At 40.5% G+C, this 25812-nt stretch overlaps 1 protein-coding gene across 7 annotated transcripts in view; it reads right to left on the bottom strand.

The window, feature by feature from the left end:
- The window catches only part of SERGEF (secretion regulating guanine nucleotide exchange factor), a 151443-nt gene extending 126157 nt beyond the window's left edge, over positions 1–25286 (bottom strand). For 6 of the 7 annotated variants that reach the window (XR_008431589.1, XM_053946316.1, XM_053946315.1 and 3 more), the window contains exons 1-8: positions 25214–25286; positions 23637–23775; positions 22803–22958; positions 21069–21163; positions 19871–19931; positions 18602–18715; positions 18239–18301; positions 14837–14995 (exon numbers count right to left, since the gene is read on the bottom strand). Coding sequence is in view for 6 of the 7 variants with exons in the window: in XM_053946316.1 (XP_053802291.1) it covers positions 14837–14995; positions 18239–18301; positions 18602–18715; positions 19871–19931; positions 21069–21163; positions 22803–22958; positions 23637–23775; positions 25214–25237 (811 nt within the window). In the remaining variant the exon portion in view is untranslated. Of the gene's footprint in view, positions 1–14836; positions 14996–17016; positions 17541–18238; positions 18302–18601; positions 18716–19870; positions 19932–21068; positions 21164–22802; positions 22959–23636; positions 23776–25213 lie in introns of those variants that run through there. The other variant, XM_053946318.1, reaches the window with a different exon arrangement.
- Between the last annotated feature and the right edge of the window lie 526 nt (positions 25287–25812).

The following is a 25812-nucleotide window of genomic DNA, read 5'->3' as shown; positions in this document are numbered from 1 at the left end:
AGTGTAGCTTTTCCTGTGCTGTTTTATACTGCTACTAAGACTGTAGAGTGTGTCATTTTTCCCCTTTTAGCATTTTTTTTTAATCAATCTGCTTGGCCACATAAGTAGAAAGAATTAGCAATAAAAACAAATAAGTACATTAGTTTTAAAAACAGGTTGGTTGTTTCTCAGTAAAACACAACAGACAAAGAGGCACATTAACATTTACTTATTTTCACTAGACTCAGATTTATCTTTATATCAATTTTCCTGTTTTAAGATAATATCCTGCACTAGTCGTATCTCCTTGAAGTCTCTATTTGGTACCTAGGCAAGCTTTGAACTATCCTTCATAAATACTAGATGAAAGAGTTCATCTAGGCTATCTCAGTTCATGGCTGCATTAATGATTACTTTTCAAATGAACTCTGGATATTCACACTGAATGCTTAATCTCAGGCTTGAATAATGAAATTCCAAATAAAAAATTCCTAATGCCTCCTTTCACATGAAAATTCACAGGAGCAGGCATTAAAAATTGAAATTTAGAGGCTGCATCTTGCCTCCTCCCTGCCCTACACAGAGTAACACTCCTCCCAAATCTACAGATCTCTGCTGTCCTTCAGAAAACCACTGATGTCCTTGACCCATTCTGAGAAACCTCCTCATCTACCTAGAAATAGCCCTTGTGCAGGGCAACCTAACAGAAGAACATTCATCCATACATTCTTAATTCCTTCTTAAGCTGAAGACAGCTTTAATTCAGCAGCTGGAAACCAGGCATCCCACACCTGTACCTGTGCATGCTTTCAGTACAACACAGGATAATCTGTCCTGACAAAGGTTTAAATGGCCCCCTGATCCTTTTAACACAGGAGCTCAGCATACCAGAGCTGTCCACATCTCTTCACACATCTTCTTCCCATGACCTCCTTACAAACTGCTGCAACTTAATATAATAGGGCACGCCTGAATTTTTTCCCATATTCATTCATAACAGTCATTAAGAATGTATCACTAAAACACAAATCTATGCACAGTATTAAGGTCATGCCTCATCAGGGAAGTTCAAACAAAGCAGCAAAAGCATTTCAGAGCTGACAGCAACAGAAAACTAGAGATATTTCCATTCCTGGCCACTTTCAGCCTTCCGCAGACACAGGCTGCAATACACAGCTGGTTCAGAATAGTCCACAGAGCTTCCACACATCAAGGTGCAGTTCACAAGGGTTTCCAAGCACTTTGTGAAGATATTTAAACCTGCAACAAAAGGCCACAAGTGCCATAGGAAAAGAACCATAAGGGCATCACCAGTCCTCCTGCAACAGCTAAGGATTTGCCAGTTAGAACTCCTATACTCATCAAGTGGGCCCAAGATTCCTGCCAGCCCAAGCTGCATCAGATGTCCCCAAACCTGGTGATCAAATTTAACCACATGCATGTGGGCAACACAGATAGACAAGATTTCACATCACTACAATCAGATGCTCATCCAGCAAACAAATGGCTTCTCACTCACTGTGAGCCATTCCCACTGCTATGGAAATAAAGAGAAAATCATCCTGTCTCCTTTCAGAGCCTCCTGGTGATATCAAAATATTGAACACTCAAGGACTTGTATGAATACAGGATATAATGGAAAGTACTCAGCTAAAAGCAGGTGAAGCTTTGAGGATGTGTGAGACTCACCAAGAGAAGACACCAGGACTGTGACAGTCTAACACAGACTAAAATGCAATGCTCAATGTGCAGAATGAGAGCTCCTTTGGCAACAGTTTACACTAAGAAACTTTGGACCCAGTTTTCTCCCCACTAGGCCACCTGCATTCATTGTGCTTGAACTAATTGTGAAAAGGAAGGTAAACCAAGCTAAGGAATTGATCTGGCTGAAAAACAACCTTGGGAAATGGGAGCTTGGCTACAGCAAACACTGCTAAAAGCAGTGCTGTGTTAAGTCAGTTTAATATTCCATATGATAGGCTAGACATAACTTGCTATTTCCATGACATGCTAAATTTGTCATACACTTCACCAACAGATCTATCTTTACCAGCACTTTGGACATCTTTAAACATCTAAACAGCTTTGACTTTCATTCACTGCAAAACAGGCATACTTCTTTTTTGCTTCCATAATTACACCACATTATGTCTTGAGATGGGCAATGCTCTTTTAATGGGATTATTCACATACTTAACAGCATGCTTCACTGCTTTGAAAGACTGAATAATAACTTTGAATGAGGCAAATTCCAGGACTTTCCAGATGCCTTGGAAGTCTTGTCTCTGGTTCAGGTTTTCCATGGCCATTTTCCTTTTAGAGGAGAGACTGGAAATATAAAGTACGACACAAAACTCTGAATAAACCAGAGGAAAAACTAAAATGTAACAATTTAAATGCATGTGAAGTTTTGTTCATACTGCTGATATCACACAGATATAATATCCTGGCTGAAAAAAGAAAATGGGGAGATGTCATGAAATCCATGCAATCATGAAACAAAGCTGGGGAAGGGGGCTGGGGGCAAAAGTGGGATTTTAAAGCCCCTATCAGACTTTACATTCATCCTGCAAGGTGAGAAAATCCCCTCCTTATTTCCCTCCACTCATGATTAGAGAGTCATGACGGCTTCACCAGCTGTGCCTCTGGCTTATTTTAAATTCAAACTATGATATATATCTCACTTTTAGACTTTTAATAGCAATGCCTTAAAATGCAGATTGCTGGCTAAATTTAGTTACATGATTAAAAACTAATCTAACTCATCTCTACCCAGCAAACAGAACTGCTGCATTCAAGGTTCAATAGAGGACTTAACTCTTCAATTAAAAACAAAGTTCTAACAAAAAGCAGGGAAAAAAGGAAATCAAAGCACAATTTGGTGATGTCTCCAAAAAAGCAAGATGCATAAAACAGTAAGCAGCTATGGAAAACTATCTGCAAAAGCATCATAGTATACCATAGGGTTTTTGTTCAATGCTTCTGCAAATAAATTCTGCACTATACTACTACAGCAGTATGAGTCATACACTTTTACTGACGTTCTATATTTATATCTCCATGCCCTTCCGCACTGTTATATGCTGTCTTCCATACAGGCCTCTCTAACCTGGAATTTCCTTCCTTCTGCAGCTGAGCATCTCTTCCTCTAACATTCCCCAGAAAACTGAAAAGACATGCAGTTCTTTCTGGACACCATTTTGGAAAAACAACACACTTGAACGATCATAATATGCTGTGTGTGCTTTTATTTGTTTCCAAATATTTTCTGGTGTCTGATTTCCTAATTTTTTGTCTGTAAAAGGACTGCTTAGATGTTTATTCCCTTTGAGGCAAGGCCCAGGTCCCGTTTCATTAGACTTAACATAGTACAGTGCTACAGAAAATCTTATTCAGAGATTACAAATTACAGCATAGGCATCTTTTCTAGACTATTTTATGAAAAGCATTTCCTCTAGCTGCAATGTTGTAAAGATTTGTGAATCTGCCTAATTTGCTGAACTCAAGATCCTGCTACTCTCAATATCCCATCACCATTTGAGCCTCAGGAGGAACAGCCATGTGCATACAAGAGATAAACAAAGGGAAGGTAATTAAGTTCCCAGTGCTAATATTTACTTTGTCAAAAGACTCGAGGGCATGCTGTGGAAAGGCAGACACAGAAAAAGCAAAAGAAATGCTCTGGAATGGCAGCCTGAAGGAGAACTGGGCTTTTTCACTGTTGCCCACAAGATGCATTGCCAATAATCAGAGACCAGTTGCACAAGAGATTTCACTAGATAACATGCCTCAGACAGAAACAGAAAGCATGACAGAAACAAAGTGTTAGAAGAGCAGTCCTTGGATTTGCTAAGTGGCTTGAACTTCTTCAGTCGCTCCCAAAGCAGCCGAGTTCTATATCCCATGGAGTTCAACCCTAACTATGTGCTGTTCTGTTCTTAAGAAATAAAGTACAAAGAAGAGAACAGTACCACAAACCCAACAATGGCACCTCCAGAGCCTCCCAGGAGATCACCCACCTTGCTCAGAGTCAGAATTATTATAAGAGCAACTACAATTAACTAAGACAGAGTGGGCTGTGCACCTCAAATAATGAGCAGCATTCCCGCTTGACAGGAGGAACACAATAGTCTAAAAGGGGATGGGAAGGAAAATCCATACCCTTTGAAGTCAAGAGATAAATAATGAGCAATAAGGTGATGTATTCTCTCTGGAATATCATCCCAATTTCTCCCTCCACCCACAAGAAAGTTTAAGAGCTGGGCAAGGGGGTGGAGGAAGAAATAAAAGCACAACACAAGATTCCACCTCCCATATGGCAAGATGCTTAACATCAAGGAGACTGCAGGGAGAGAGTGGACAAAGGTGTAAATGCTTTTCATGGTGAAAGCATCCAAATCCATTTATGCCCTGAAAAAAAATCCATCTTTTACAAGGGGATACTATCCAGCCAGCAGAGTTCCCTCTGACTCCTGACTTCTTGTGTCTTTCTCTTAACATTGTGAGGTCTTTTCAGCATTTCAGAGCTACAGGTACAGAGCAAATCTAAAAATTTAGAAACATTATAGACATGTTACTAATGAATGCAATGCAAGTCCATCCTGTAAAGGAATCTGAAATTCCCAGTCAAGAGGGAACGATGCCAGTGAGATTTACTTTTGATGCTTACCCAGAAGCAACAGCTGCCCACAAATACCTCTATATGGCTACAGCATCTCTATCTGCTTGCAGTGCCAGCACATCTATGTTTAAGGCTTATCTAAGTGTGTCTATGAACAGGGTTCTAATGTAAGTATTGATGTGCTATGCAGCCTGTTACTAAGAGGGGCTTAGGTTTTAAAGTGAGAGGGGAAAAATAAAAGAACTTTTCTCATTAGGAGTAAGGAGGGGACACCAATGAAGAACAAAGGCTCCTGTTTTTTTCAATACCTTCTTTTCTCTGATGTTACAATGGATATTGATCAAAAGAAGTAGTAGCCTTCTATTCATGCTTCACACAATACAGTGAGATAGGGCCGTTTCTAAAGAAACCCTGAGTTTCTAAAACAGCTTTTCATGAACTTTGTTTGAAAACTGCTCTGGTGAACTAGAGGAATTTTAAATAACTACCCAGATTTTTAAATCACACACAGCAGAAGTTTGTTGTATTTCAACTATCAGCTTTTACCAGTGTGCATGGCCACAGAGTTTAGGGGTTTTTTTGGCATTGTGTGTTCTGTTTATGGCAAAGTGAACAGGCAAGAGGAGACAAAAAAAACAGGATTTAACACCCTCCTTTGTACTCCGTGACTTGTCAGGATGATTCTTCATCCAAGATTCTTCAACCCACACGAATATCTAGTAATCCACACTAGCACTCTTTTATTGTCCCCACAGCCTGACCTTCACTTCTGGATGTTTTAGTGTCCATTTTGTCCTCAATGAACAGCTCCAGCTCCAGGCAGATGTGTCATTAACAGGCACAAACCTGATACGTGTGTACAGGCAAATTCCTACGAAATATCCATCAGCTACAAGATCCAAAATTCAAGATGAGAAATGCCAAACTGATTTTCAGTTTGCTTTCTATCTTGGAGTGAAAAGGACAAGAAGGAAAACATTCTCCTAAAGGAGTTTCTGTATGTGTATTTTGGGCAGTTTTGTAAAGATAAATTTTTGAAAATTCTAGAAGAGTTCCTATACTCACAATAAAAAGATCTTAGTAAAAGTGACATAAAGCACTGTCCCTGAATAGATTGTTGACTACACAGTGTTTTTTAGATGTTTTTTCTTTTAGTTAGATACAGAGTAAAACAGAGAATGAGTCACCTAAGGAAATCCCACCCCTCCTAGGGTTTTTCTCCTGCATGAATCATATGCTAATTCCTTCTATTCATCCAGGTCTTTGTCCCCCAAAAGTAAACCATTGTGATTATATTATTACTTACTGTGGGCTCCATAATACTGGATAGAGAATAAAGCAGACCTGAACCACACAGACTCTTTAAATCCAGCAGAACATCCCAAAAACCTAAAGTGTATCCTAAGCAACATAGTACAAATACAGTACAAATATAACTCCCCTTCATCTGCAGAGTTCAATCTCGGCTGTTTGGGATCCGTACAGAAAATATGTGGCTACCCTGAGAGGCAATGAAGTCCAAATAGGAACTACAAAAAAAGGAGGGAGTTCACCCTCAGTTTCAACTACCACACCACAAGCTGTGGTTCCTCACAACTGGAATACTTTAAAGAATAAAAGCCACACACTCTTGGCAGATTTCATCATATTATCCAAGTATCAGAGCCATTCTAAAACACTACATACTTGCTACAGAAAATTTACAGCTCCTGATATATCTCCTGTATCCTACAGTACCTTATGTCAAATTATTTATTTTAAAATTACTTCAAGGATATCATGAAAGGAACAATATATGTAGGCTTTATGGATATTTTTCCTGTTTGTGTCTAGGTTTTTAAGAAAAAGAAAGTTCCTGAAAAGCACTGTTTTTCAGAAGTACTCAACTGCTACTCAGCTCTTAAAAAGCCCTCTACCTATGTTGGAATAGTAAGACTCATTAATGAGCATTAAACCTGAATAATTAATTACTAAACAGGAAATGTCACTTAAATATTATGAAAACAAGTATTTAATGACCTTAAAATGCTACTACGTTTCAATAAGATCAATGCACTTGCATAGATGGTGCTCACATAGACAGCTGCTTCCAGAAGCTGAGCTTAGAAATGCTTAGCTTAGTAAATGCCTAGATTTAAATGAAGTTATTTGAAAATGCACTAGCCACTTCTCAAAGATCAATAAAACTAAGAGGGCAGAGTACACATACCTTGTTCTTGGCAATCAGTTACCATGCACATTACTTCAACTATCAGGTAATGGCTGGTTCCAGCTTCTTACTCCATACAAAGTGAGTGCAAAGCACTTCTACCTCACTAAGGATTCCAACTTTGTGTGAGACCATGTTATATCCACTTGCATAACTGCAGAAATCCTGAAGTGCAAATTCTCACTGCTTGTTGTGTGCTTCACATCAATTCTCTACACTAAGAGCTTTGAATTGCCAAAATTCTAATCAATCCCATCATCCTTTTACTACATGCAAACTATGTGATATGATATGATATGATATGATATGATATGATATGATATGATAACACCCAAAATTGCAATTTTTTTTGCCACCCACTCAGATCTCCCAGCTGGAAGAGGGCGTAGGGAAGAACCCCCCAACCCAGTCTTCCAGGCCATGCTCTTTTTCCTGGATAACAGGATACAGAAACATTATTGTGTACAGCTGCTGGGACCCACAGCATATGGGGCCTTGAAGCTGAATTAAAGGCTGAGAGGCAAAAAAGGAGGTGAGTTATAGAGTATCTGGCCCAGTCTGTCATAGCAGCACACAGCAGTGGTCTTGTGAGTTCCACATTTGGATCTTTCTCTATTAATACCTATGAATATGGAACTTGGAGACAGCTTATGACAGAAGCTAAGAAACTATGAATTTTCTCTTACCTTTACCTTTGCTTCTTTTCAGCTTTAAATAGGTGAATTGACAGAGACCCAAGAATAATGTGAATTATTTCAGTATGGTTAAGGAGAAAAGGTTTGAGATATAACAATGCAGAAACAGTCAAACAGAAGAGCAAGTGACTTCGATAGTGCCAGCAGATCCAGCTGCAAGTAGTCAGAAGATCTAGAAAAGGACACTTACGGCTGAACTATTCTTCATTTAAGGAAATTTGTATCAGCTTTGTGCCCTGGTTTCACAATAGTTGTGAGAGGGGTGGTGTTTTCAATGCAATTATCATCACTACCTTTGCAAGAGTTTAATTTGCTTTAAGAGAAAAAGAATAAGAAAAAATAAACCCCCAAGGAATAGCTCAGAGCCAACAAGGTGCTCTTCTCAGCCTTGTGACAAAACTACAGCTCCTCTTGCACAGTTGCTCTGGTGCTGGAGGTTACTGAAAACAGAACAAACACCACATTTACAGATTTCCTGCACATAAGCACATACTTATTAATGTATCTGACCTTGTTTATTACATTTGCTAAATAGATGGCTAGCCATAAACTGCAGCAATCCAACCACAGAAACCAAAGGGGAAAAAAAAGGAAAATTAGGGAAAGTAATTAATTCCTTATCCACTAATGACTTGAACAAAATCTATACCAGATCCACATTTTAAAGCTATAATTTTTTCTGAATGCTTTTTATAGATGAAAATTCTGTCAAATTTGGACAGTTACATTATTTAAGTCCACAACAATCACTGATCCCACTAGTAAAAGAGAGGATGTGACACATTAAAAAAAAAAAAAAAAGGAAGGGAGAAATTCAATATAATAGTCCCTCTTTCCACATATGTGGCCTAATGCCCCAAAACATAATGCTGAATGATGACTGAGTCATTTTCCAAACTCCTCCAATCATGGAGTACTTAGTAAAACACATCTGGACAGGACTAAGCAAGTGTGAATCACAGAACTATAGAATCATTAAAGGTGGAAAAGAACTCTAAGATCATCAGGTCCAACTGTAAACCGAGCACCAAAGCCATGTTCACTAAAACACATCCTCACGTGCCATATCCACAGGTTTTTGAATACTTCCAGGGATGGTGACTCCACCACTTCCCTGGACAGCCTGTTCCAAAGAAGGAACAGGCCCTTCCATGAGAGGAAGCCATAGCCAGAAGATCCAAGACAGATCCAGCAGAAGATCCAAAACAGACCAGCCTTACCTACCTTATCTTCCCCTTCTGCTGTGGGAAGGGCACTCTGTGGGCTGTCCCACACGTAAGAGGAGCAGAACAGATTGGAAAATATTTGATAGTTGTTTTCCTTCTGTTAAGTTCGTTTTTACTCATGAGCTAAATTTAACAAAAATCCATTTAAATCCTACTCTTCCCAGGCCATCTGAATCTCCACTTGCCAATACAATGTCACAGCTCACAAAGGGAATTTCAAATATTGAGGTAAGTTTCTTTGTCCTTAAAGCCGATCACTGTTGTTTCTATTTTACAATGAGTACCTTCAATTACACTTAGTGACAGCTTAGCATCTTCCTGACAACCTCTCTTTTCACACAGAAATAACATAAGATGCCATGCACAGCTATTTACTGTACAACTGGAAGCTCCTAGCAACAAGGAGAGGTAAAAGAGAGCAGGTAAATGAAGAAACAACTCAATTACTCAAAATATGATGTTAGAAAGATTCTGTGACAAATCTTTGCATATGAACAACTCTCAAAACTTGATAACAACCTTTCAGAACGTACCTTCAGTTCCCATTGGACCCAACTTCCTATTCAGTGACCAAACCACTGAATTAATTCCTTCAAGACTTTTATCAAAACCATGTAGAAGTAACTCCCAGCAGGGAACAGCACGAATAGGAGTGTACAATCACAAAACAAACACACACACACTCGTAACTTTTTTTAAAAAATAAAGCCAAGGAATTATGCCAGCCCATGAAGCCAAAGAAAAATGCCAAAATCTTCTTGGTATTTACAGCTATCTAGAACAAAACTTTAAAATAATCACTGTAGAAGTTGAAACATCAATGAGATTAATGTGTCAAAGAAGACAGCTCTGAAGACAATACAGAAAACAAGGCAACTTCCAGACACATCTAGAATCTTTCATGTTATTGCACACTAAATTTCCCCACAGCTCCCAGTGTTCATGTCTGAATTTTGGTCCCCAAGCTTGTGCATTTCTTTCTCTCCTCTTGCCATGCTCTAAACTTTATAATCAAATGCAAGAACTTCAAAATAGGCCCTGAAGCTTCAAAATTGACCCCCAAGGCAGGTGGACAAAGGCTTTGCTTTTTTGAACACTCATTTCTTGAACTCAAGTTCTGCTTTAAAGAGGTTCAGGGGTACCTATCAATTTGGAGGTTTTGATTAAGCTAATTTTTAGTATTTCACCTGTATTCCCAAAACTCAGCATCCTTCCAATGAAATACAGCTCCCTCATGTAGGGCTCCAGTTTCAAACTCTTGGCTGCCGTGTCTAAAAAGAGACAGGCATTAAAACAAAAAAATATACATGATATATATACATATACGCAAATTAGTATTTGCTGTCCTAGGGAGCTGCTGAAAAATTCACAGTAGAGAAAGTTTGCTTTCCAGAGGAAGGCTGCAGAGCCTGGATTCAAGAGCAAACTGGAAAGGACCTCTAGTGGGCTGAGGCTGTGCTGCTCGGGTGCCAGATATGTCCTTCCCCTTCACCTCCATGCAGCTGCACAACTCGCCAGCAAAGCCCAGGAGCTTTACCTTGTGACTGCCAACAGAAAAGGCACCTAGAGGTGCAACTACAGCCTCTGTGAAAGACTGAAATGCTAAAGGTTAATGACTCAAACAAGATCATTAGAAATGTTCTTGCACTCTGCTCTCGGTGGTTGGAGGGACACACTGTCATTTGCTTCAGAAAAAAACAGGAGATGGTTTCTATTTTGCTGTGTAGGTCACTAACATGTCAGACCCCTTCAGAGTGGTTTTATGTGGCCTAAATGACATGACATCAAGGGACATTAAAAGATGCACAAATTCAGATGCACATTTGGAATGAGGATTCAGAATATTATTCAGACTATGTCACAGCATTTTGTTCTTCCAAGATTTTTTAGCTGTAGGCAGTTTTGCACAGGCAGCAGAAACACTATTTTAACTGCATTTTTGAAGTAACTTTCTGAGTGAAAGAGCTTGGAATTCTTTATCTGAGCTCAAACAAAGCATAACTTCATGTGACACTATGTGACAGATTAGGGAATGTATTCAGGAGAATAAACAGATAATAAACCAGGCCAGATTAGGGAAGGTTATTTATTAGGCATCCCAGTTAAAAAGAAAATATCTTGTTTTGAATGGAAGTTGATGATTCACCTCAAAGTCTTTAAAATACCTCTTTTGCTATATTTAGGTTTGCCTTCAAGTGAGACTGGTTTTATCATTCCCCAAAGTAGACTAATTTACATCTTACACGTTACAGGCCACAGCTTAGCTCTCTTTTAAATTACCTAAGCAATAATAACCTCTCTTTCAGCAGTTACCCTCAAAGTGTTTGCATTAACTCCAGAGGGACCACAAATTAAAGCTGACATTGTTAAGGACAGCAATGCAAGACAGCTGCTCATTATTCAAAAACAATATCACCTATACTGCACCTATACTGGTGCTCCTTGTGCCATTAAGCAGAGTCCTGGGTCAGAAGCCAACCTTGTGCAGAGTGCTTGTGTGAAGAGAACAGCACCTGTACTTGGAGTCCAAGGCCACAGGAATACACCTGGCTCACATGAAGCAACAACAGCACTGCCCTGCCATAAATGAAAAGCATTCCTGAGAGTCACTTGAACCAAGCACTCACACAGAAAACACAAAATAAACCAAAGACACCAGCAAGTTCATATCTCATCATCAGAGACCTGAGCAAAGAGCAACCAGGGCTTCTCAACATTCATCTTTTTGGACCAACCATCATCAACTAGGACCACCTCTACTATCAGAATAATATAACTTATTTTGAGAGAGTACTGGTGATACCATGAAGTCTAACTGTGCTTCCTTCCTCTGTAGGAAACAATCAAGGCAGGAAAAGAAAGCACTCATCTGTCTTGAAGCATTCTGTGAGTTATTTTACAGTAGGAGTGTGTACAGTGGAAATAGCGCCAAAAGATACCTCTACAATAAAAAGAATAAGGAATTGAAGCTGATGAGGATCAGTTAAAGGTAAGGATTAAAAACACAACATCTTGTGAAAATACTCCTTAACACCTTTAAGTCAAAGAATTAATTTCTCAGGAATTAATGTCTTGAATCCAAACTGCTTTATGATATAAACAACAGCAAATGAAAAGAGTTGATCAAACTCTAAAAAAGAAATTACAGGAAACCTCTGCTGAATGAGGTAGAACATAGTATATGAAAGAGATGCAGATATCAAAGTAATTTCAGGTGCAATTAAAATCCTTGTAAAGGGAGAATGGGGAAGAAATTAAAATGAGTTCTGCATTTTGCTTTATGTTACAGTACAAACTTTTGCCAGCAGCATGAAGTAAAAACAAAGCAAGTCTTAAAACAGGCCAGCTTACGTAAGAGGGAAAGACAGAAGACAAAAATATTTATGCTGTGTTCCTTTTTTTCTGATAACAAACTTGATAACTTGCTTGGACTCACTTTAAAATTGTCAAACCATTGCAACCATGGAACTGGCAACTATTCCTCCAGATGGCTGCTTTTAACAACATCACTCTCATTTACTTTTCACTCTCCCATTAGTTCTGCAGCCACCTGCTCACCTGGCAGATAAAGATTAAAATGTCATTTTAAAATGGCAGAATTTGTAAATTTATGCATTGTGTGTCCAGTGTTTAACCACCCAGTTCCTTCCTGTGTCTTTCCAATGAGAAGAGTTTTAGTTACTGTCAAGACAGCTGCAATAACAAGTTTTTCATTATTACTATTCTAACCAGGATTAATGTTCTAGAAAAAAAAATTCAAACAAAACTCTAAGTATTTGTAACAGTCTCTTAAAATTCAACTACCTTCTGTGGCAAACACTACATGAGAATTCAGATACCATTACAAACTTTAAACCACTAATTTTGTATTGTGGTGAGATTATTAATTAGAAAAACTTACTCATTCTTTCATGCAGCAAAATCCCTGTACAGTGCAATGTCTTTCCAAAGTATGTTTTTATCTCCCACAATGAGCAGAGAAGCATCATACTACAATACTCTTTCCTTCCATTTTCCTGTATCCAAAAATCATTCTATTTTGTCTCCTTCCCACTAACTGGGGAACTCCCCAGAATAAAGCAAGCAGGAAATGTTTGTATTGGTATCTCTAAAGTGAAGTGCATGCAGCCCTAGGTATTTACAAGACAATCCACTGGAGGGCAGGATGGAAATTACATATAATTATTTTAATTTATTAATAAATTATTAACTGTTTTAATTATTTAAGCCAATAAAGTAATACTTTAAGTAGTGTTTATCTCATCCTTTGTAAAATTTCTATTGTACGTATTTTACAGTTTGCATATTATAGCATTATCGGTCTATAATTTATAAATAAATAAGTATAAATATATTAGGGACTGCATGCTCAAAAAAAACTTTTCTGAGCCATAACGTTTGGGGATGTTTGGTTTATGACTTCAGCACCAAGAAACTGAAGCAACATTTCCTCCTTTGCCAGAAGGAGGCAAAAATACTGGTGGGAAGAACTGCATTCAGGGGACATTTCTCAAGTGGGCTGCATTTCTCAGTTATTCAGCTGCAAGTTTGATGCAGCAAATGATTTTCCAGAAAGAGTTAAGTGCTCACACTGTATCTGGTAGCTGAACAACCCTTGAAATTCCTATGGGATCCTGACTGGAGGCTGCCAAAGGCCATTCAAAATCTTATTCCAGATGATTTAGGTTCAGGTCCCTTGCTCTTCAAAGAGATTTAAAATTCTAAATAGATGAAATACGGTTTCAGCAATAACTTGTGCCACTGCATCACCTGGCGAGTTTTCTAATGCAGATGTAGAAAGTCAGCCTATTTTTATATAAATTCTTTTTAAACATTTACCAGCAAAACAGCCCTGCTAGTGCCTTGGCACACTTTGTGTTGTATAAAAACACCTGCTGAAATACTCCATGTCTGTAATACCCACAGATAAGTATCAAGTAACTCAAACATTGAAGTTACTAAAACTCTGGGGAAATTTTATTTAGTTTATTATTATTTATTAATTATTATATATTATTATTATTTATTATTATTTATTATTTCTTTATTAAGAAATAGTGAGGGAAAGCAAACCAAGTTGTCAAGACTCACTCTACAAATCAGATTATCCTAACTAATGGTTTCTTTCTACCATTTCTGTTCCAGTGAGGATGACATCAAGCACTTAATTCAAGAACTACAGATTTTGAGATAAATTCTTCCATTCCACCTGAAAAGTTTTCAAGCAGCTCATAGCACTGACTGCAGCTTTCAAATTTTCAGTATAGCATCCTCTAAAAATCAGAGTTCAGACATTTCTTACAAAGAGCTAAAAGAACAGCTGATGTAGATTTTTTTACACACTTCTCTCACATACTTTGATATCAAACAATGAATGCTATGAAACAGAAAACAACCAGTTTGTTTTTCCAGTCACACATCACAGCTCTGGCTATTCCTTTTCCTCTATGGAAGACTTTCATCCTCTTGTTAGCCTTAACTGTGGCACCATATGCAGTGCAACAGGAGAAGGAAAGAACACAAACACCAAAAAATAGCTTCAGATGCCTGTCTTGCCTTTCCATCTCATCTAACTTTCCCTCCTGCCTTTGAGCTTCACACTTGGATGAGCTTCATCAGCTCAACCATCCCTTTACACATGAATATCACTGTTACATAACCTTTCTCCCTTCTCCTCTCCTCCTAGGTAAGAATCTAACCCTACAGCCCTCCACATGTGGCAGCTTTCACACTGCCCTCATCACAAAAATTCCCAGGAAAGTTCAGCTTCAACATGAAATCTGCCTTTGTTTTCACCTTCAGGGAATGCTCTTCAAGTGTAATGAGGCCTCTTTTTACCTGTCTTTTCCAAATATTTTCTGCCAGCTTATTTTAGTTTACTGATTTTCTTCTGAATATATTGTTTTCTTTTCCCTTAATGCCCTACTAAAAGAGCAGCCAAAGGATTTCTGTCCTCATCATTTTTCAAAAGACAACTGAACTTGGGTGAAGCTGCTATGCTGTGTGTCCAGCCACTATCAGTGAGAAAGAACACTGCTTCCCTGAAAGAAACAACTTATAATCTGCTGCTTGGATGCCATATGTTACTGCTTTTTAAATATTCTACCTGTCCGTGCCACCAGGTGAGTCCAGCCACTCCAAACTGCTTCAATCTTTTCATGTGAGAAACACTGAGTGTCAATCTTGTTGGGCTCAGCAAGAAAGATGTTTCTGCTCACCAGCTGCCTGTGTTTGTTGCTGCCCCAGATATACAGATGTCCTTTATCTACAACAGACAGAGAATTAAAATCTGTTTAGAGGGATACAGATCTAATACCACCAGATTCAGGCTCTCAGTTCAGTGATGCTGAGGAAAGAATATTTCATTCAATTTATGTTCTCACTGTATGCTTTTTACTACTTTACCATTGTAACTGGGTTATCAGAAATATTTGCAGAGCCTTAACAACACAGCCTATTTTCTCAGGGCTACACAGACTCCCTGAAGCAGTGAGAGCTTTCAGGTCAAACTGCCTAGATTGTTTATAACAAAGACTAATTTCTATTAAAAAACTAACCACAGTAGTCAACTTCTCTGAGTAAAAGAAAATCAAAGTATCTTGGAGACATTCACTGAGCAGTCCCTCTTCGTCCACCCTGTCCTTGTAGCTATTATTTCCACTCCAAAGCTTTATTACATCCAGTAAATAACTTTCTGGACTGCAGCAAATAATTCAAAGCCTGGCTAGCTGCTCTTGCTCTGTTTTAGTCTCCCAGCCTCTCTACAAGAGCCAGACTTACAGCTCTGCTTATACCAATTCTGCCCCCTTCAGCTTCAGCAAATTCAGTAAATTCCCCAAAGCAAGGACAGTCCAGTGCTCCCTAACTCACCTTGCACAGTCACTTCCTAAAGGAATTGGACATGCAGCTATGAAAACACAACTGAAGCAGGCACCACCCATCACAAGGCAAAATTAAATTATTGTGCCTCAAAATCACACAAGACAACACCTGAGAGGCTTCTGTAAGTGGTCACTTGCCTTCAACATCTCTTTTCTAAAATAAGTATTTGTTCAAAATTTGTTCAAAATTCCAGGATTCCAAGCAGGAATAAATCTTTTCACAGAAATACACACAGTCCTTTACATCAATCCAAGCTGGAGTTGCTCACAGCCTAAGAACCAATGACACAGTGACTGCTCAGATGAGTCCTTCTACAGATATGACATATCATTAGTGTCCATTCAGGACAAAACTATTCCTCCCAACTCCTAGGCCTCCACAATATTAAAAAAAAAATCCACAAAAAACACTTAAAGAGAACATGAAGTCTTTGCCAGACTGCACAAGCTGGAAGCATAAGAAATAAATCTTGCACATGTGATCTTGCACATTACTGTGGGCCCAGAAAGACTGGAAGCCATGTATGTTCCAACATGGAATTGTCTGGAGCACACCTCCACAACACTCAAGGCATCAAAGTGTCTCAGGTCAGCACTGAACTCATTACAAACACCATGACAGAAGTAAATTTTTCAGAGGGAAAAGAAAAAAAAAAAAAAAAAAAAAACACCAAGTAAAACTTAGGCTACAGTATATTTAATCATCTCAGTTTGATAACAGCAATAGAAAGAGTAAGCCAGGAGAATTCCACTATACTACTGCTGGTGAAAAATTGGTAAGGAGTGGGAATGGGGGAATAAGCCAGTACTGACAGTCATCTGCAGGACTTCCCATGTTCCTCTTTAAAACAACACAACTGAAATAAAAAGGAGAAACAAGTCAAGCAATTGTTTTGTTCAAATATTCAAATTCTCTGCTAAAATTGATAAATTCCTTTCCAGCATGAAGTACACACTCCTTCTGGAGAGGAAAAAAATAAAAAAAAAATTTAAAAAGAGGTGACAGAAACACAAAGAAAAAAAGCGTGGTCATTCATATTCTACATTAGCATGCATTGCCCTCTGTCACCTCCTTTTACAGAAGGTGTATTTGCTTTATCCTGGGAAAAGTCACATGCTCAACCCTTATCTCTTGAGTAGGTTTGAGCAAAAACTTAGATGCTAGACTTTGACTTAGTACCATATTCTCACCCCTGGAGGGTTCAGGCCAGTTTGGATACCAGTAGACTCTACCATCCTTTTTTCCAAGGAACCCCCACCCATATCTGTAACAACCCACATCAACAGCTGTGTCCCAAACCTGCCTGGCTGTAGATGACTCATGGAACAGAGGCAAAGAAAACTGCACCACAGTGCAAGGCATTCCTAGAAAAAAGGGCCCATTTAAATACAACACTCTGCAGTAGTATCTTTATTATATCAAGCATCCTTAAAATAAAAAATATTTAAAGTAACAACTATTTTGCAGTATGAAGGGCAGCAACAGCATCACATTATACAAGTATTTGGCATTTATTTTTTCAATCTTGGTCCCACTGCTGCCAAATAGACCGCTCTCCTAAATAAAAAGCAAAAGCATGAAAGAATAATCTGCTCACTGTCTAAACAGAGACTGCCAAATATCTAAAGCAGATTTTATTTGTTCTTACAATTTGTCTTCACTAATCTTGCATACATTTTGCATCTCAAATCAATACAATTTACATCTTGGAACATCTCTCCATACAACTAAATCTCTATAGATCTGCATAAGCAAATACTCCAGTGCTCCTTTAATGATGACAGAGGTACCAGATGGCTGCAGATTTGCTAAGAACTTGTTCCTGTGAAGTTTGCAAAGACTTGTCTTGATATGGTTCAATATATTTTACACACTTCAAAACTGTAAGATTACAGCATGAAAGCTATTCTGTTTCCCCTTCTCACAATCTGTCAAAATAAAAAGAAATCTTTATTAGACTTTCATTACTGGATACTCAGTACTCCAGCATGGGAGCACTGCCTAAGGATCAAAGAACAAATGACAGACATTATGGAAGTGCCTAACCAATTAAAGCAGCTTCCTACTCTTCAAATAAGCTTTGTGCTCTTACACCACAGATCTGACACACTGTCACAGTGGAGCCTAAGACACCTCAGACAGCTCCAGGCCTCCTCACACCCCTGCACTAGCCCATGCAGAGGCATTAGCTTGCACTGCTGTGGCTACCCTGCTTCTGCTGCCTTTCCTGCGACAACCACCCAACACACCTCTCCTCCCTGGGCAAGGGGTTGCACTGGTTCCAGCAGTAACCAGTTACCCAAGAGGGCATCCTGCTGCAGCTCCAGAGACTTACAAATCCTTTCAGAGTTTCTAGCCAGTAAGAGCCCAGACTCTGAATGACATAAGGGCTAAGGTCCCACCTGACCCCAAGAAAAACACACAAACCTCAGAGAACTCAAAACATGAATCCAGCTCTTAAAACAAAAGGAAAGTTCTCAGACTGCAAAACTATTACAGAACAATTACCAGCACTAACTAGGCCAGATCAAATTTCACCAGTTTTACCAGAACTGACAACATTTCAAAATCAGAGAAAATTTTGAAGGGTGAGATGAGGACTTTTACCTCTGTACTTGAGGCTTACCTGTGAGGGACACCGAATGATAGGAACCTGCAGCAACTGCCTTCACCTTTACATCTTCCAGGCCTGGAAAAAATGTAGTCACATAAAATTTCTACAGCAGGCATCAATTCACACACAAACATGCATACAAGTGTAACAGGATGGTGATGACTCTTATAACAAAAGGCTCTGCCTTTGGGCCACACACATTGCAGGACTCTCATTTTCCCCACAGATCATGATTTTCTGTAACTATTCTATCCCTCTGCTACTCCACCCCATGTTTACAATACCACATGGCTTTGTAAAAAGGAAGATACATACCACTCCAAATTATATTTCTGCTCTATCCACCCACACAAAGGAAGCAGATTCCTGGATTACCTGCCACTTCCCAGGGCTCCTTTGCTGTCAAGAACACAGGGAGGGCTTTTCCTTGGCTGGCACGCTTTGCCCGTGATGCCATCCCAGCTCCCCACTGCAGTACCAAACCGCTGTCTTTTCAGAGTAAACACAAGTAAAAGAGATTAAAACACATCAACCACCAGCAAAAATAACTTCACACATTAATGAACAATCATTCATTCCAGTCATTTTCACCAATTGAAATTACACTTTAAAGACCTTTATGACAAAAAACATTCAGATAACCCTGTTGAAGCCAACAAGCAACAAAGAGCTGTAGTCTCAGTATACAGGTAAGAAAATTAAGAAGGTGGGAAGCTATTGGAGGCTCAGTAACAGAAATCCCACGGTTGCAGTACCTCAGGAATTGATACAAAGTTCTTGTACTTTCTCTTCCCTTTCCCTCTCTTGATGCCAATTTGTGCAGTGCAGCACAGGGAATCTCAATTCCCACTGTCCATACAAACACCAGAGATTCCACTGGTCTTCCAAGCATCTCCTGTGCACCTTCAGCTCCACTACCTGGAATCCATACTGAAGTTCACCCAGAACTAAAGCAAATACAAAAGCAGCTACAGTTTGTTTTTCCTCAGTTTTAACACAACCACGCCAAAAGGAAGGGTTTGATTTCTACTGTTACACCATGAACAAACTCAGAGTCTCTAATAACAGCAGGAGAAATATTTAGTTTCATTCCTGTGATTTTCCAGGTGTCAATTTCAACTACCTCATTTAAAAAGCCACAATTTATGTGCAGTTCCATTTTGAAGCATCTTATACAAACTGAAGTTACTTTGCATACTATAATGAGTTCAAATCTTAAGATACTTTGATTGAGCAGAAACCCTGTTTCCTGAAAAAAACTCCTTTTCTGTTTTGTTTCAGAATAAGAAAAAAGAAATCAGTATGTTTTCCATCCATCAGAAAATTAACTTGTTAATAAACCATTACTCTGAATTCTTGATAAAAGTTGTTCCCCATGATTTTCCAGGAAGATGGTTCTAGAATGTTTATAATGTTTATCATTCATGTGAATTTGTCCCAAAATCTTACAGTCTGTGACTTTAAGGTGTATTTTTCCCTGTGATAGTTAAAATAAATAATTGATTAGATAAATTTCATCCTCTTTTCCTCCCTCTCCTCCTCCAAGTGATTAAAATCCCATTTCATTTGTTACTGAAAAGATTATGTATCTTTTCAGATAAATTTTCAGATTATTTTAAAATATTAAAAGTATGACATACTTACCTGTAGCAGCAAGGGCATGTATCAGTCCTGCAGCAACACTCACCACTTTCTCTTTGAGAGACTATGCAAATAAAAGAAAATAATAATTTAGTTGCTTTTTGCATTTAGTGCCTCTAAAAATAAAATAGGCCCAACAGAAATGGAATACTAAGAAAATAGTGCTCGCAATTCCAGCCTGCATGTCCTAATGCATATCAACATTTTGTATCACAAAGTAAGTAAATTTTGACCAGTAAGAGTTAGTGGGAACATCTTCAAGAAATAAAAAATAAACCAGCAAAGCAACTGGTTGCACAGCATTGTGACAATAAATAAAAAACCACAGTCAAAATATTCACATGAAAGAAGAAATGTTGGTGATACAAATATGTTTATTTCTTAATTTTAATGCTGTGTTCCTCAAGAATTACACCAAAACCTCCACAGTAATTACTGGTGATAGGCAGTACTGTGGTGCATTAAGCTGTTCAGTCTTGTGAAGTTACTGGTGGAATTTTGTTTTCCACTGGAGAAAAACCTGAAAGTTTCCCTCCACAACAACAGATTTCAAGAATCATGTGGAAGTTTCCTTCTTCTATTACCTCCCATCCCATCCTGTCTTGCTCTTACAGGGTTTTGCAAACCCTCTGGATAGTTATCCTTGGTGGAAAAGCAGCAGGTGTATTTAAAATAGGTGGCATCAAGCCCAAGTATTTAAGGGATACCAACCAAAAGGGCAAATATTCTGCATGAATAGTTTGTATGGTGAGGGATGAGAGATTCACATCAGCACTGTCAATATCACCAAATTTTAATGCACCATTCTGCAATGGATGCTCTCAGGAAACATCAAGGGCACAGAAACATAAAGTGAACGAACTCCTACTCACAAGAGGTCACCTAAGGGATCAGCTGCCCTCTTTCTCCTACATAAAAAAGCAACATAGGAATATCTGGCATGAGCCATGATGCTAAATGATTTCTTGTCTGAGAAGTGAAAGAATCAACTTTCTGTTAGAAGTGGGAAACTTCTTCATACGGCAAGAAAAGCAGCCTCAGCCTTTCAATTCACCTCGGGCCTTTACTTTGTAAGCTTATCTGTAGCAGATAGGCACTATAAAAAATTAGTTGAAGAGTCTGGCTTAAAGCCCATTGAGGTCAGGTGACTTCTGTAAGCTGCTGGAAGCAATATAAAGCACAACACCTTCTAAATCTTTACCTCAATCTTTTGTGGAATCAAGCATGGGCCTGAAACTTGAGGAAGTCCCAGTTGTCCAAAGGAGTTTGACCCACAGGACAGCACTAGGCCAGATTCTGCAAAAAAATGAAGTGTTAAAGCAGGATCAGTAAAGCCATGAGCAATAGCACTGTAACATTATAACAAGCACAATAACACAGCCAAGCAGCTCAAGAAATGACTTAACATGTTCCCTTACAAAGCCCCTGAGGCCAAAGGCTTCTGTTTTGATACACCATGTCCAGAAAAGGTCTCAAGTTCACTGTGACACAAGGAACAGAGAGTGATTTAGCTTGCAAGGCAAGTACCTTAAAAACTGTGAGTACCAGCACATAGAATCATAGAACAGTTTGGGTTGGGAGGGACCTAAAGATCATCCAGCTCCAAGCCCCCTGCCACAAGCAGGGACACCTTCCACTATCCCAGGTTGCTGAGAGCCCCATCCAACCTGGCCTTAAACACTGCCAGGGATGGGACATCCACAGCTTCTCAGACAACCTGTGCCAGTGCCTCACCACCCTCACAGTAGAGAGATTCTTCCTAATAACTAATCTAAACCTGTCCTTTTCCAGTTTAAAGCCTTCACCCTTTGTCCTATCACTACAAATCCCTGTAAGAAGTTCCTCTGCAACTTTCCTGGGGCTCCTTTAAGGTTCTGAAAGGTCACTCCTATCACAGATGTCCCAGGGCAGGTGCAGCCTTTAGTTTATGATGGGGCTGTGCTGCTTTGTGACCACAATGCACCATACAATACAAGGCAGTACAATTACAGGGGTGGTAGTTCCTTTGCTAAATCTATGTCTGATGTGCAAAATATAGAACACCATGGCCTCAGTTATGCCATTTTAATCAAAGTAGGTAGCATCTTACTATTCAATCCACTCTACTGATGTCAGAGAGATTTATCATGTGGATGGGACTAGTCAAGTAAGGTACTACTAAGATTGATTATGGATGTCATGATTGGGTACTTGATAATGAGCTGCAAACAAGTTCTGAAATCATTACTCTTAGAGAATTTTTGAATGTGATCATCAGTAGCATTTACTATAAAGTTAAAGCCATCTTTCAAATTTCAGAGAATGGCTTTCAGGTTTCAGATAATGGCTAAATCCTGATTTCATTGCTAAACTAAATTCCATATAAGGTTAAGAGAATTTGTCCAGGGTTAGGACCTTCTCCAAGCTGAGTAGTCCCAACTCTCTCAGCCTTTCCTCACAGGAGAAGTGCCCCATCCCTCTGATCATCTTGGTGGCCTCCTCTGGACTCACCCCAAGAGGTCCCTGTCCTTCCTGTGCTGGGAGCCCAGAGCTGATGCAGCTCTGCAGGTGGGCTCTCGCCAGAGCGAGCAGAGGGGCAGAACCCCCTCCCTGCCCTGCTGCCCACAGGGCTCTGGATGCAGCCCAGGACACGTTTGGCTCTCTGGGCTGGGAGTGCCATGTCTGGGTCATTCCCAGCCTCTCATCCACAGCACCCCAAGCCCTTCTGGGCAGGGCTGCTCTGGATCTGTTCATCCCCAGCCTGTGTTGGTACCGGGGGCTGTCCTGACCCAGGTGCAGCCCCAGCACTTGGCTTGGATGAATTTCCTGAGGTTCCCATGGGCTTCTTCTCAAACTCGTCCAGGTCCCACACATCCCACAAGCAAAAGTGTTGTGGAACTTTCAGCGTGTTCTCTACAACAAGGTATTTCTTCAGCTCTTAGAGAGAAAGATTTACCTACTAATATGATTGTAAAATCCCAGCCACATGCAACCTGTTTTACACAAAAGCCAGACAGGACAGTGCACAAAGTAAAACTCAGCACATCCTCTGTGTGATTCAGTCCCAACTGCCCGTCTTTGTTGTGGCCACGTACAAAGAGTTGTCCTGCACCTGGAAGAAAAACAAACAAATTATGTTCCACTTCACAGACTAAAACAAGAAAGCTACATCTGTGAGACCCTGTAATAAACAAGGACAGTGATTATGTATCACTTTAGGCACTGCAATCAAGTAAAAATTAAGAGTAACATTAATTAAGTTTCTGATGCATCAGAAATATCTCTGAATAACTGTGGAGAGCTGGGTCTGTCAAGGGACACAATCCATATGGTGAGACAGGCACCTCTCACACCAAGATGCTTTTTTTATCATGTTCACATCTGTCTGTATTCCTTCTTCACCATAATTACCTGTGGCATACAGCACAACCTTTCAAGGGCCAGATGTTATGTCTTGGTCCTTACCTTAACACTTCTTAAGATTGAATAACCTCTGACTCCTCCTTCCCACCTCCCATCCTCAATACAGAAAATCTGGCGTCTTTGTATGAAAGAAACAGCTGAAGAAACCGTCCTTACACAGCCACAAAGTAACCACGCAATATATGCACAACAGGAATTTCCCCAAATACTGAGTTAACTGGGAGAGAGGAAGCTGTTTTGCAATTAAGGATTGTACTTGCTCAGAATCAGCAGCCACAGAGTGACAGCATTGAACCAAGAGGGGAACACACAAAAAAAAAAAAAGTGATTAAAAGCCAAACACTCCATGCAAGAGCAGTGTTTTTACCAGTTATAACTGCAGAATGTCCCCCTCCTCCAGCAATGCTTTCAATGTCTTGACATTTGCAGGAAACATCTTTCAGGGCCTGAGGAACCAGCACATCCTCTTTATGACCAAGACCAAGTTGTCCATAGCTGTTTTCACCCTTTAAATGCACATAGAAAAAATAATACATTTTTTTAAAAGTTAACAAAAGAAGCACATATATGTTCCCAAGGATCAACAAGCATATTTGGGATATGCCACGGGTTAATTTGCTCCTAAAAATCCACTGATATGACATAGGATTCCCAGGATTACAGTCCAGCACTGTCCTAACTTTGCTATCATTAAGGGTGTCTGTGCAGCCCCAGTATTTCAAAAAGCATACTGGAATACAATCTGTTAAAGCTTTAGCTGCAGACTCACAGTTAATAAGGAGTTAAACCTTTCTATCAGGATGATTATCACACATTTTTTTTAATGCCAATGATTCCCACTCATCACTAAGGTCTTATTCATGCCACTGCTTTCTGACAGACTACCTCCAAAATGAGAGCAGAAAGACCTTTTTTTGGAACCTAAACAAGTAAATCAGAAACATTTACACCTCATTAACAAAATATTTTATATTAAAGAGGCCCAAATGAAAATATACCAATGACAGGTAGTATAAACATATAGGTACAAAACTATAGCTACTAAACCCACCATGGAAAGCAGCAACCGTCAACATGGTAACATGTCAGGGAATTTCTTAGTCAATTTCAGCTGTGTCTAACAGTTCAACCTTCATTCACAAAAAAAGGGATACCATAACCTTCCCCATCCCATACACTGCAGCAACAGCAACACTCCAACTCCACAATGCTCACAGCTGGTGACCTCCAGGAAATACTACCTCACCTGTGCACCCATATGCTCTCAATTTATCCTCCACCTCCCCCGAAAGATGTTACCTGGTGGATGTTAAAAGACCGCGTTCACTAATAACCACTTTGCACCTACAGAAACACTGACACTTCACACAGAACCACCGGGCTGCTCGCCCCAGCCCAGAGCCATCAGGGGGCTGAGATGTCGGGAGTGGAGCTGCACAGGCAAATCGAGCTGTTGTCTCACAGCCACTACCGCTGATACGCACTTTAGACCGTGGTACTACTTAACAGGCGCAATTCTTAAAGGATGTGTCACAACCTCCCGTTTTCGCCTGCAACTCGCCATGACTTTTCAAGCCTTCAAAGCCAGGCAAGCTGCGATGAGCTGCAGAAGGACCCGAGGGGCTGGGAGCCACACGCGGGTATCCCAACATCAGCATCATTCCAGTCGCCCTGCCCGGGCGGGCGAGCCGGCACCAACCCGGCCCCGCGGGGCAAATGGGGCTGAGCAGCGTGAGGGATGCCCCTGGCACGGCTCTCACAGCTGCTGTGCCCACCGGGTAACACCGCGACGTTGTTTCCCTGCGGGGCGGGGACACCGCTGCCCCGGGCCGAGCGCCGCAGCATCCCAGGAGGGCAAGCAGCGGCCCTGCCACTCTCCCGCCTCCCGGGCAGAAGGAGATCCCGGCCCCCGGGACCCCCGGGCCGTGCCGAGGGCTCACTCACCCAGGCGAACAGCTGGGACTCCATGGGATGGGGCCGGCGGCTGCCAGCGCTTCCCGCCGCCCGCGGGCCGAGCAGTAAGGGGCGGGCACGGGGCGGGATCATGGGCGAGCCGTGCCCGAGCGCATCGGGAAGCGCCGGCCCCGAGCGAGCGCTTCGTGTTTCCCAGGAAAACCCACACATGCTAGATAGAGGTTTATGTCTGAATAAGGAGACAGTCCTGCAACTTTATGCGAATAGAGGGAGAGAGTCCACTGGGGAACACACCTCTGGGGTTTTTCTCTCTCGGTTTCAGAGGGGGCAGCCTCCTTTTATCCTAAACTCCCGGCCGCATGTTGCCCTCTTCCTTTCCCCACTGGCTGGGGCACCAGGACGGCACAGCCTTCCCGAACCGCCTTCCACATATCCCACCTTGAACGTACTGTTTTCCCCCAAAGTTCAGAAGTTGAGGCTTGTGCAGACCCATGTCCGTGTCAGGAGCTGAGCTGCCTGGGCTCTGCAACAAACTCGCTGCCCACAGTCAATAGAGACTTTGGGACCCATTCCAATGACATTAACACCCGCGCCTTCACCCAGCAAATTCTTTGTAAAGACATGAGCTT

The sequence above is a fragment of the Vidua chalybeata genome, chromosome 6, assembly GCF_026979565.1.
Source record: "Vidua chalybeata isolate OUT-0048 chromosome 6, bVidCha1 merged haplotype, whole genome shotgun sequence".
NCBI classification, from domain to species: Eukaryota; Metazoa; Chordata; class Aves; order Passeriformes; family Viduidae; genus Vidua; species Vidua chalybeata.
This window is presented reverse-complemented; position numbering and strand designations above follow the sequence as displayed.